This window comes from Pogona vitticeps, chromosome 1 (assembly GCF_051106095.1).
Source record: "Pogona vitticeps strain Pit_001003342236 chromosome 1, PviZW2.1, whole genome shotgun sequence".
NCBI classification, from domain to species: domain Eukaryota; kingdom Metazoa; phylum Chordata; class Lepidosauria; order Squamata; family Agamidae; genus Pogona; species Pogona vitticeps.
Window position 1 is genome coordinate 107155040 of NC_135783.1, and position 12693 is coordinate 107167732.

Here is a 12693-nt window from a genome sequence, read left to right on the forward strand (position 1 = left end):
AGGTTACGCTGTACAGCTCATTCTCAGTAGTTCAAATGAACTCCAGTTTGGTGTCAGTTCTAAAATGCACCAGCTATGAAGGGCTGAGTGATCTGTCTCTGTCAAAAGGCTTTCACCAACATTTTATTCCCTTCAAGGGAAGCAGTGTTGATTCCTTCCTATTAAAACAGTGCTTATTCATTTAATAATCGTTTAAAATATATTTCCCTTATTTTTCATTCAGTATTGTAAGGAGGAAAGAGCCAAATAAAAGATAAGGATAAAAACTTATAATGCAGTTGTCTTTCCAGAGAGAGAAATAGATTTCTTGAGCTCTTTGTTCTAGCTAAGGTGCTGATCAGCAGTTCTGCAGAGAGCTGGCTAAACCATGCAGGACAGAGAAATCATGATGTAATCTTCCTTTCTTTGCTAGCACTGTGATAACTCTCTCTGGCCCTCTATCTCCCCCTTATTGTTTGTTGTTTCTATTTTAGGGTGTGAACGGAATGTCTGTGGATGAGAAGACTGAATCCCCCATGTATGTGTATGAGTCAACAGTCCATTGTACCAATATCCTCCTGTGCCTCAATGACCAGCGGAAGCAGGATATTCTCTGTGATGTGACTTTGATTGTGGAGGGGAAAGAGTTCCGAGCCCACCGGGCTGTGCTGGCTGCGTGCAGTGAATACTTCTTGCAGGTGTTGGTGGGGCAGACGGAAAATGACCTGGTTGTCAGCCTGCCAGAGGAGGTACAGTATGCTGTCATTCTTCAAACAAAAACATTCTGGAATAAGCCGCCTTCACCCCTTATAGTCCGCTAGTTGGAAAGCAGTGAAACTTGAAGATTTCAAAAAGATACATCTCATGGTCCCTCATGAGATTGTCTGAGTGATTGATAGTCCTAGGGGAGGAAATAGGAAATGATGTAGTATCAGGCTCCCTCTACTCTATAGGGCAAGACAAGAAAAAGAAATAGAACGTGCTAGCTGAGAGCAAAGAGATGTTGAACAGGAAGGAAGAGTAAAAAGAGGGGCAGAATCAACAGGAATGAGCACTGTGAAGTCAGTGCTTCACAGTGTTTCAAAAACAACAACAACTGAAGTCCTTAAGATAACTTCTAGTGATTTGGGGGGGAGTTACACATACCAAAATAAAAATTCTCCATGTGTGATCACAGAAAAGAGGCAGTTAAATCTACTACCCTGGAGCTGTTTCTTGGGAAAACCCTACAGAATTTCTTTTTTTAAAAAACTCCCAATATTTTACATTGGCTGGGACAACAGCATTAAAAAAAACACACACCACCAGCAAAAACTAAGAATTAATGGGTTTAGGGGATGGTGTGTGTTTTTTCCATTGGGCTGTACAGGTTAATATGTTACTGAAGCCAGAGCTTGGAAGGTGCAGTTACAGGTAATCTCTAAGAGGCTCGGGGAGAGGGAAAGTACAGAAAAAAACATAACTAAGAGAACAGGGTACTCAATGGGCCCTCTTGCAGGCTCTAGATGTGCTGCTTTGTAAAGAAAAGCAGTCTCAAAGACCAAACTTCCTGAGTCAAGACTGGGTGACTGGGATTTTGTTTGGATGATACTTGAGAATAATTGAAATGCATTGCTGTAAACATCCCTGCTTGAATGCTACAACATAGCTGTTAAATGTCTCAAATTTCGTATTTTAGTCAATATATTATCATACTACGTGTTTTTTTAAAAAAGAAGTAATTCTAATGCTCCTGGTGGTACACAAATTTTATCTAATCTTAGAATTACATTTTTTTAAATTTTGCTTCCCATATGTCCGAAGTCCAGGGAAAAGGAAAGATTCCACAATAGAATTCCTTCCCATCTGTTAATGAGTTGGGGATTCTGATCATCTTGAGGGGATGAAAGGAGAGGGAGGTGTGGCAACTACTCATTTAAGGGTTTATTTTATACCAAGTGAGCTCTCTGTTTTCCTTTTCAGAGAATCTGGGCATGGATAAAAGTTGAGTAGATAGAGTGATGGACTAGACCTCAGGAGGCCTTGGTTCAGATCCCCATTCAGCCATGGAAAGTGATAAAATTGCTCTTTAAGTATTTCACTTACCTTGGACGTTGGTTCTGACTTGACAGCACATAACATGCAGAATCACACATGGGCAATATTCCCTTCAAGCTGTGGAAATGCACGCTTGCCCAGAGTTTCCATCAGGGTTGCGTATGGGCAGCCAGTTTGTTTATTTCCTGTTTTGAGTGAGGCCCTACCCACTGCCACTCACATGTAGTGAGGCTCCCATGCAATAGGGCAGAAATTTAGAGGGAATGTTGCACATGGGCCAAGATACACCCAGAAATGGAAAAAGCCTACTATGTTGTAGTGTGAAAATATTGACAGAAAAATCATTTGGGCTCTGATGAACACATATCCACAAGCATCATCTTTCAGGCCAGAAAAGAGGATGATTCACATTATATCCATGTCAGTCTGTGAAAAAAAAATTAAGTCAGAAACTGGCCTCTTTTGCCTCAGACATGAATGGATGCCAAGTTGGGTCTTCTTTATTCATTCATTCATTCATTTATTCATTCATTTAACTTATATTCCTCCCACTCTACCCAAAAATCTCTGGGTAGCTTACAACAATTAAAATTCAATTAAAATATAATAAAAGATAAAATGATTAAAATACAATTAAAATAGATACTCTAAATATTGAAGTGGAAGTGTATTGTTTGGTTTCCTCCTTTTCCTCATGCTTTCTGCCTTCTCATACATGTTTCTACCAGTGTTCTAGTAACATAGCCCTTAGGAAGACACTGGCCAGTATCCTGTTGCATAGCTCTGGCCATGCTGTGGGAGTGATGTCGCTGACTGCAGCAGATTGCTTCTAATTGAAGAGGTTTTTTTTCAGTTTCAGAGTGTGCATGAATGGCCACAATGACACAAAATCATGGGCACTCCTAACTCAAGTCCAGTGCACCCTCTCATAGTAGGAGATTGTTGACTCTGCCTCACCTTTATTTGTTGCATGAATGTTCATCTGATGTTAAGGATTGGCTTACCCAGGAACCTATTAAACTCCATGTGGCTCTGCATTATTGCTTAACTATATAGACACCACAATGTTCTTGTCAAATTTTATGCTTCAGTTGAATATTAGTGTATAACACTTCGCAAAATATTTTGCACATATAAATGCCTACTTTAGAATAAATGGCTCTAGTTCAGATCACTTCAGATTAAAGATAGGCACTGCTTTCGGATAAATGTGTGAAAATGAGCTGAATTTGGGTATTTTCCCATTTCTGGAGTGACCATGGAGTCAATCAGAGAGCCCAGGGTGGAACAGGACATTTATAGACCCCTCACAGTAAGAGTGAGATGCTAAGATTAGAACTGGGGAAAGTGGAAGAAAAAGTCAGGAAGATGATGAGTTAGCAATAAAAGAAAATACAAATATAGTCTTTATCTTAGAAATTAAGATACCTTTCCTTTCCTGCTGCAAAATCATTGATCATTTTATCAAATTGTACACTGTGGCCACAACACCACAAGTTTTAGATCTGAGAAGAGAAATGTGGGGTGAGAAAGAAAGGATCGTGTAGGAGCACAGTCTTGCCTGCATTGCCCTTGGAACACAAAACCAAGGAAGATCATCCCCATTGCCCTTTCGATATCATCCACATGGTCCCTTTGTGGTGGCTGGGAGCTTTATGAGGGCTTTCTCTTTGCAGCTGGGGAAAAAGCAAAAATAAAATAGAATAGCCAACTTTATAGACAGCTGCTGCCTGGTAAAAAGCTGTTCTGCTCTCCTTTGTTGGAAATGGGATTTTCCAGAGAACGAGAAATGTTTAAAACTCCATTTTAACCAATTTGTATTTGTTTCACAGATTGTATTCTGTAGCTAGCGTAGCATAGCAATTAAGAGGGTGAGCTTTGAGAAGCAGAGTTCCATTTCATATCTTAGTTGAGGTCTTAAACAAACCATGCCTTGGTAATTAATAATGTGGTAATTAATAATGTGGAAATTATAAATAATATTAGCCTGCCTTGTTCCCCTTGGTGGGGAAATATATGTAACAGCAAGGCCTTCAAGTGCATATAGAAATATCCAAATAGTGTTTAGAATCAGCATTACTCTTAATTAATAGTGGTAGCCTCGTTGCACAGTGGTTAAACTGCTGTACTGCAGCTGAAACTGCTCACGACCTGCGGTTTCAATCCCAGGTAGCCGGCTCATGGTTGACTCAACCTTCTATCCTTCCGAGGTTGGTGTCGCAATCTCCTCTGAAGTCCCTATCCCCCCAGGCCTTCACAAGGTTCTCGCTCTTCTTTCTTGTTCGCTGCCACCAGATATTAATGCTTTAATATCAATTACATATAGAGACAAGTGTGCTGTTAAAAACTTAAAGCTTTTATTTGATCAGGGAAGTTATTAGATGATAAATATTCATTAGATCAATCACAGGCTGCCAATCACTTATATTTGGATCTCATCAGATACAACTTCAAAACTCTCTTAACCCTCTGTTCCAATCTACATTCTTACAGATCTCTAACTCACTCTCTAGTCACTTTCAAGATACACACAGTCTCTTTCTCCCAGATTCTCCCTCAGACTCCATACCCCAGTCTTTATATCCAGCTCCCTCCCCCCTTGGCTCCACCTTCCATCCACTCATTGGCTCCTTCTTCAGTGTTCTGCGGTGACAGACAGGTGAGGGCAGGGCTGATCGCTACAGTTGGTAAAATGAGTACTGTGACGGACAGGTCAGGAACCACTCCTGTCCATCACAATGGAACCCTGATTCAGGAGCCAATGGCTGTACAGAAAAGGCGGGACTAAGGATATATAAGAGAATGGATGACAGTAAAGAGCAGTTTGGAGTTTGAGAGGATTTCAGTAAGAGTTAGGGATGAGTTAGGGACTTCAGTTAGAGAGATGCAGTTTAGGCAGTTAGGACCAGCCTTGTGTTAGAGAAGAGTAATAGAGAGATAGGGAATAAGAAAAGAAATGAATAAATACTTGAAGTAACATGATTCTATCTAAGCAAATATAAATGTTATAAAAGCACAGTTGATTGCATGAATAAAATAAGACCTATGATTTACTTTACATGATTTACTTGTGAACACTTTAATAAACATTGTTCAATTGAATAACACTGATTGAAGAGTATTTGATATAGTGAGGAATATCTCCTCTGGTGGCAGTGGAAAAGGATTGAAAAATAAATGTCACACCCAAAAGTGAACCTGGGTTGTGTGGAGAAACAAACAGGGGAATGGGTGCGTGACAAGTACCCAGTTCATGGGGGGGGGGGGCAATGTGTAGCCTGCATAATTAACTTGTAAGCCGCCCAGAGAGTACTTTAAGCACTATGAGGGCAGTATATAAGCAGCACACACTGCTTTGCTTTGCACTATCCTTGGGATTTCATTGATGAGCTTGTTGTCTTTGGTCTGATTTCCTTATCTGTAAAATGGCCATTATAAAGAGGATTGTCATGAAAATCATGTATATCATCTGATCTACAGAGGAGCATGTCGAATTTTTCTAAAGGTGTGTTTTATGTTTGTTGCTGTTGTTTGGTATTAGATTAGGAATGCAATCCAATGGTCCTTGGAATGGTATATAATAAACTTGGCATATGTCCAGTTTCACTTCCGATTTCAGAGACAAGAGCTCCTACCACAGAGGAGAAGATACAATCTCATATCCCTTCTTTCTGCTTTTTGGGAAATTTCTGCAGCTCTTTCTTCCTCAAAAGTCAGAGCTTTGTGTCGAGAGAAGAAAGAGGTGGGTGGATTGAGGATGTGGTACGGTCTGATTGTAGAAGGTTTAGGTACACAGTGTGCCGTGCTCCTCCCACCCTCTACCACTTCCACAACATGGAATATTTAGACCACTGTAAAAGATGGTCTGAGTGTTTCCATCCATTGTGACCAGTGGAGGGGGGGAATAAAGGTGCTCACCTCCCCAAAGAACCGAAGAGAGAAACAATAAAGGCAGCTCATTCTGATCTGTCTGTGGAATTTAGAAAATATCAGAGCACTCTAGTCTCTGAGCACTCCCTCTTTGTAGTACGATTGCTCTGTAACAGAAAAATCATATGTAAGACTACTTTGAGGTGAGATTTTGTATTTACAGTGGTGCCCCGCATAGCGAGGTTAATCCGTTCCGGATTAACCTGTGCAAATGGGCCCAAAACTCACCGGTCTCCGATGTTTCCCCATGTTGCGGCGGCCATTTTGGCTGTCCCGGCGGCCATTTTTAGTGTTCCAGCGGCCATTTTGGGTGTCCCGGCGGCCATATTGGGTGTCCCGGTGGCCATTTTGGAACCGCTGAACAGCTGTTCCCCCATCGCAATGCGAGGATGCCCTCACATTAGCGATGGGGAAATCCGCATCGGTATGCGGATTCTTCGTTAAATGGTGCACTCGTTATGCGAGGCACCACTGTATTTGGTTGCACAGTGTTGTTTTTGTCCTTTTCTTGGTTTCATTTACTCAAAAAAGCTCATTTGAGCTTCATGATAGCTGTTCTGTCTATGGAGTAGCAGAAAAAGATCTTTCTCTTTGTGTACCTCTTAGAAGAGCTCCTGTTAAATTCAAACCCAGTCAATTATTTCCCAAGAAACAGGTTAATACTGCCAAGTTGGTTTAATCCCTATTCCTGTTGTTCTTGGCTTTCTGTAATAATAGAAACCCATCTTCCTTCCTTTTAACAAGACATTTCATTAAGCTTTTAATTCATGATAAGAAGTTAAGTAGCACTTGGGAATATTTTTAATGCTTTCCACTTCCCATCTAGATTATAACCCCCTCAAAAATAATGATAGAGAGACCTAGGTGGCTGTCAGCCAAGGGTATTGTAGGTCATGCCAATATTAGCTGGCAGCAGGCCATTATCTAATTAACATTGCTTCATCGCGGCAAATAATAACTCTTAGGAAAATGATTGAGTCATTCATAGTGCCCTGATACTTTTACTTTAGAGATATTCAGTACTATTTGGGATAGTGTCTGATTCAGAGAGCTGATTTCTGTTCTTTGCCAATTAAAACACAGCTGCATTAGTCATATCCTAAGGTGAAAACTGAGTGGAAGGAAAGTTCTGGGTCTCTCCTCATTCCCAGCTCCTGACACCTTGAAATTTTAAATACAGAAATTAATCCTTTTATAAACATAGTCTTTGGTCATACAAAAGCAAGCCAACATAGTTGTTCATCTAAAGCAGTGGTTGCCAACCTTGGGTAACCCAAGTATTTTTTTTGGACTGTAATTCCCAGAAGCCTTCACAACTAGCTGTGCTGACTGGGGTTTCTGGGAGTTGGAGTCCAAGAACATTTGGGTTACCAAAGGTTGGGAACTGCTGCTATATGTCACAAGACTGGAGTTAGGCAAATACCCCTGTCTCGGCAGCTACCAACTGCTTGACTTGACGTCAGTACTTTAAAATGGTCTGAAAGAAATGATTATTCAGTCTGCAAGCAAGAAGAATGAGAAATCTATCTGATCAAGATGTGTTTTTATTTTATTTTTTAAATTCATGCCAGATTAACCATTTGTCCTTTGTTGATAAAAGTTCCAAGATAGGGGTAGACAGTGGATGTAGTATGCTTCAATGTCAATAAGATGTCTGATAAGATTCCCTGTGGTGTGGATTATATGGTACTGCAGTTGAGTGGGATTGTAGCATGTTGATGGATTGACTGCAGAGAGCACTGATCAATAATTGCTTGTCATCCTGGAGAGGAGTGACAAATGGATGGCTCAGGATTCTGCCCTGGGTCCAGTGATGTTACTCCACTAAAGGAATAGAGGGGATTCTCATCAAATGTGCAGGTGACAAATAACTAAATAGTTTAGCTAGTTGCTTAGACAGAAGCATGATTGAGGCTAATCTTGACAGGATGGGAAACAGGTCCAAAACAAGCAAAATTAAACAGAATTGAATGCAGCATTCTGCATATAGAAGGGTAGGAAGAAAGAGTTCTACAAATACAGGATGAGTGGTACAGTACCTGAATGTACAACAGTGGAAGTGTAAAGAATATAGGGTTTTTTGTAGCAGACAGGCTAAAAATGGGTCAGTAGTGCAGTGTGACATTCAAAAGGCCAAATCATGAGTTCTAATGTTTCTACAGTGTTCTACTTTGATCAGACTTTGTATCTGAAGTACTGTTTCCAGTTCTTTCAACAGCAGTTTATGAATGATATTGACGAAGGAGAACATGTCTAGAGAAAGAAACATGTCTAGAACCAGGGGACATCCACTCAAATTGAGTGTTGGGAGAGTGAGAACAGACAAAAGAAAATATTTCTTGACCCAGCATGTTGTTAGTCTGTGGAGCTCCTTGCCACAGGATGTGGTGATGACACCTGGCCTAGATGCCTTTAAAAGGGTATTGGACAGATTCCTAGAGGAAAAGTCCGTTGCAGGTAACAAGCCATGATGGAGATGTATAATTTCCAAGCTTAAAAGGAAGGTGCTTCAAAATGCCATATGCAGGGAAAGAGGTATCAGGAGACGGGTATCTAGTTCTCTCGGGTGCTCCCAGAGGCATCTGGTGGGGACACTGTGAGATACAGGAAGCTGGACTAGATGGGCCCTTGACCTGATCCAGCAAGGCTCTTATGTTCTTATATCATGTTCTTATGTAAAGGTGATAAGATGTGGAAGGGCTGGGAAAAGCAATGCTATCAGGAAGGACTGAAGGAGTTAGATATCTTTAGCCTGGAGAAGATACTAATATATGACAAGTACTAGGATAGCTAAATTGAAGATGTTTCTGTCGCAGAACACCATGGTTATGTGAGTGGAAAACACGGCGGGAGCCTGTGTTCTCTTTTTAAAAGGTTGAGACTTAGGTCTGCAAAATGTTTTGCCACAGTTTTCAGTCTCTCTGAGCAGAGTAGACAGCATTACTCTTACAACCCTCGATCTGGATACGATCCTTCTATTGACGCAACCTAGTATAGAATTGGATTTTTTGCTGCCTTGTCAAACTGTTGACTCATGATTAACTTGTGATCTACTAGAATCTTTTCACAAGTACTGAACTCACTATATCATATTCTGTATTCGTACATCTAATTTTTCCGCCCAAGCACAAGACTTTACCCAAAAAAAGTTATTTGTCGAAACATGTTTTGTTGCTTTTGGCCCAGTTCTCTAGTGTACCACTGTCCTCTCATATTCTGATTCTGCCTTCTGAAGTATTAGCTCCCACTCAAAGTTTGGTGTCAATTGTGGTTTTGATGAACATTCCGTCTGCACTCTTATCTAAGTCATTTATAAAAACAGTGAATTACGCTGAGCCTAAAACAGAATCCTTTGCTACTCCACTTGTCACTTCCCTGCAGGATGACAAGGAACCATTGGCGAGCTCTGTTTGGGTACAGCCTGTCCAACATCTACTTTGTCTAGTCCACATGTGACCGACATGGCCACAAGAACATCACAGGGGACCTTGTCAAAAGTCTTACTGAAATTAAGCTGCACTGCCTCTCTACATCCAAATAGCCTCCTTATCTTCTTTTCTAAACCTTCATTGGATGTAAAGTACGTGCACTGTATACCTTTTGGGGACTGTACCATGATTTTAAGTAGTTATCTGGAATCTACTAACTAACTGTGATAGCCACTATGCTGCAGTATGTCATGCATTTTCTTATTGATTTGCTTACATAATTCCTCACTAAGCGCTTTCTGCATGAAAGCAGTCCTGGTACAAGAATCACAAAATTATAGAACTGTGTAGTTGAAAGGAACCCCCAAGGAGGGGCTGGTCCAATTCCATGCCCATGTAGGAAATCCACAGCTAAAGCATCTCTGACAGATGAACATCCAAGCACTTGAGAAAAGAAGACAGCAAAGGAGACTCCACCACAGTAGTGGAATGGTATTCCATTCCACCTCTGACCAGCTCTTACTATCAGGGGGTTTTTCCTGATATTTAGTCAAAGTCTCCTTCCTTGGATCCATTACCTCAGTTTCTGCCCTTTGAAGGGATAGAAAATGAGCCTGCTCTGTCTTCTTTGAGATAGCCCTTCAAATATCCCTCTTAGTTTACTTTCGTCCCATTCCTCATAATACTTGGTTCTACACCCTTTGATATCTTGGTTTCATCTCTTCTGGACATGTTTCTGACTGTCCATATCCATGTTGTACTTGATGTTTAAAACTGAATACTAGAGATGGGGGTACTGTATTTGTATTAATATACAAATATGAATATCCCCACGCAGCTGGACTTAATGAGGGTTATTTGTGCCCTGGGATACTCATTCATCCGCTGGTGACATTGGGCCCACTCATCCTGCCAATTGCGCTGGAGTGCTCTCTTCCCACTCGGCTGGCCACTTGGCAGCCGTGCAGGGAGACTCCCCCTCCCTCCCCCTCCTTGGAGTGGCCAGCCGATCGGGAAGAGAATGGCACTCCAGATGCAATTGGAAGGATGAGTGGGGCCGCTGCCACTGGACACATGAGTGGACAGTCTGGCCCCGGGGGCTGGACCCTCATGAAGTCCAGCCGTGCGGGGATGTTTGTATTCATATACAAATACCCTCATCTCTGCTGGATACAGTCCTCCAAGTGAGGTCTGACCAAAGCAGAATAAAATGGTACTATTGCTTCTCTTGATCTGGACACTATACATCTGTTGATGTAGGCCTAGAATTGCATTAGCTATTTTGCCCTTACTTCATGCTGTTGACTCAGGCTTCTAGGCTGATGAAAGCCACCTGTGTTTAGAAAGCTTATTCATTCAGCAACATGGGTGGGATGAAGTCAGGCATCCAGCATGACTGTGTTGCTTAAGTGGCAACAATGAGAAATCTTTGCAGCTGTTAGCCATCCACACCAGCCTATTGGCACAAGAGAGCAATGTTGGGAATTCGCCAGCAGAGGAAGACTGGGTATGAGGAAGGAGAAACAAGAAGAGATCAATTAAAGCTGTTGTGTTTCAGGAGCTCTGAGACTTTACGATTTTCCTGGTTTTTAACCCTTCTTCTTTTAGGAAACCAACATTATAGACAACTTCTCTATATGTACAGTGGTGCCTCGCACAACGAGCGCACCGTAGAGCAATGAATTCGCTCTACTGTGACGCTTTTGCGATCGCTAAAGCGATCGCACAACGATGGCCCCAATGGGCGAAAATCGCAGAGCGAAGGTCGGTAAGCTGCTCGCTTACCGACCTTCGCTTTGCGACCCGCCGATCAGCTGTTCGGCGGGTCAAAAATGGCCGCCGGAACAGCCGAAAGGGGCCGGGGCGCAGCGTTTTCGCGCCCTTGGTAAGCAAGGGGAGTGCGCGAAAACGCTGCGGAAGCCCCGAAATGGCTGCGTGCAACCATTTCGGGGCTTCCGGCAGCGTTTTCGCGCGCTCCCCTTGCTTACCAAGGGCGCGAAAATGCTGCGCCCCGGCCCCTTTCGGCTGTTCCGGCGGCCATTTTTGACCCGCCGAACAGCTGATGGCAGCCATTTTGGCGCCCTCGTTCTGCGAGGGGAGGGCGCGAAAATGGCTGCCGCCTATGGAGGAACTTCGCTGAACGGTGAGTTTGAAAGCCATAGGAACGCATTGAACAAAGTTCAGTGCGTTTCTATGGCTTTTTCCCTCCCGCACAGCAATGTTTCCCACAGCGAAGGTTAATCCGGAATGGATTAACCTCGCTGTGCGGGGCACTACTGTATATGTGCTGTATATAAAACTATACCAGACTGCTCTCTGGATGTTACATACCTCATCTCTGTTCTGATGTGACCAAAGGAAAAAAAGAACAGTTGAAGTACCCTTTGAAAACAAAAGTGGGCAATTTCACTGTACATTTAAGAGCTTTGTTATAGGCAGGAATTCAGCACACATTAAATAAAATATATTATGTTGTAAGCCGCCTAGAGTGGTCGAAATGACTAGATAGGCGGGGTATAAATACAATAAATAAATAAATAAATAAATAAATAAATAAATAAATAAATAAATAAATAAATAAATAAATAAATAAATAAATATCTGTGAAGATTCTGTCATCCAGGTGAGGTTATCTGGAAGTTGAGTCATGGCAACTAGGCTTCTTTCTTGTTAGGTTGAAATGTTTTGTTACTCATCCAAGCAGCCTCTTCAGTCTCCTCGGAGAGACTGAAATGTGTCAAGCTAATAAGAAAGAATTCCAGTTGCCATGAGTCAACTTCCAGATAAAAGAGAATGGAGACAAAATCCCAAGTGAAACAGGTTGAATCTGTTGTCTTGCAATTCTTTGTATCTCCTACAATTTCTTCACTGCATACGTGAGAGCACTCCAGTGGTGTGGTTTCCCATGTTACCTGTGATGTCTTTCCTTTTTTTTCCCCTTTTCTTCTCTGAACAATGGGATGTTTCTGGAAAGGGTAGTTCCCTGATTACTCATGTTACATTTGGAAAATACTGTATTAAAGAAAACAAATTTGGAAGCCATTCCTTTTCCTCCCCCTAGTGGTCAGTCTTAATCTTAGAGTGTTAAAAAGACGTATATATGTGTGTTACATGAATGTGTAAGTGTGCTTTTGAAATAAATATTCCATGAAGATGAAAATAAAAGGGTAAACTTACAATTCGCAAATGAAGCATCAAACTACACGTTAAAACATCTAACATGTAAGCAAATTTTAACAGTAGTTGCAGTGAATGTCAGCTTAACGTACTCATGAATGTAACATGTTGACAGTGTACCATTAGCCTGACAGGTTTTGGG

At 41.7% G+C, this 12693-nt stretch overlaps 1 protein-coding gene across 10 annotated transcripts in view; it reads left to right on the forward strand.

Moving 5' to 3' along the window:
* Positions 1-12693, forward strand: part of BACH2 (BACH transcriptional regulator 2) — a 221447-nt gene that overhangs the window by 155804 nt on the left and 52950 nt on the right. For 9 of the 10 annotated variants that reach the window (XM_078380655.1, XM_072998743.2, XM_078380667.1 and 6 more), the window contains one exon: positions 474-728. The exons of the other annotated variant lie outside the window; for it this stretch is intronic. In XM_078380655.1, coding sequence (XP_078236781.1) covers positions 486-728 — 243 coding nt within the window. In that variant the 5' untranslated portion in view covers positions 474-485. The remainder of the gene's footprint in view (positions 1-473; positions 729-12693) is intronic. 10 annotated transcript variants of the gene reach the window in all.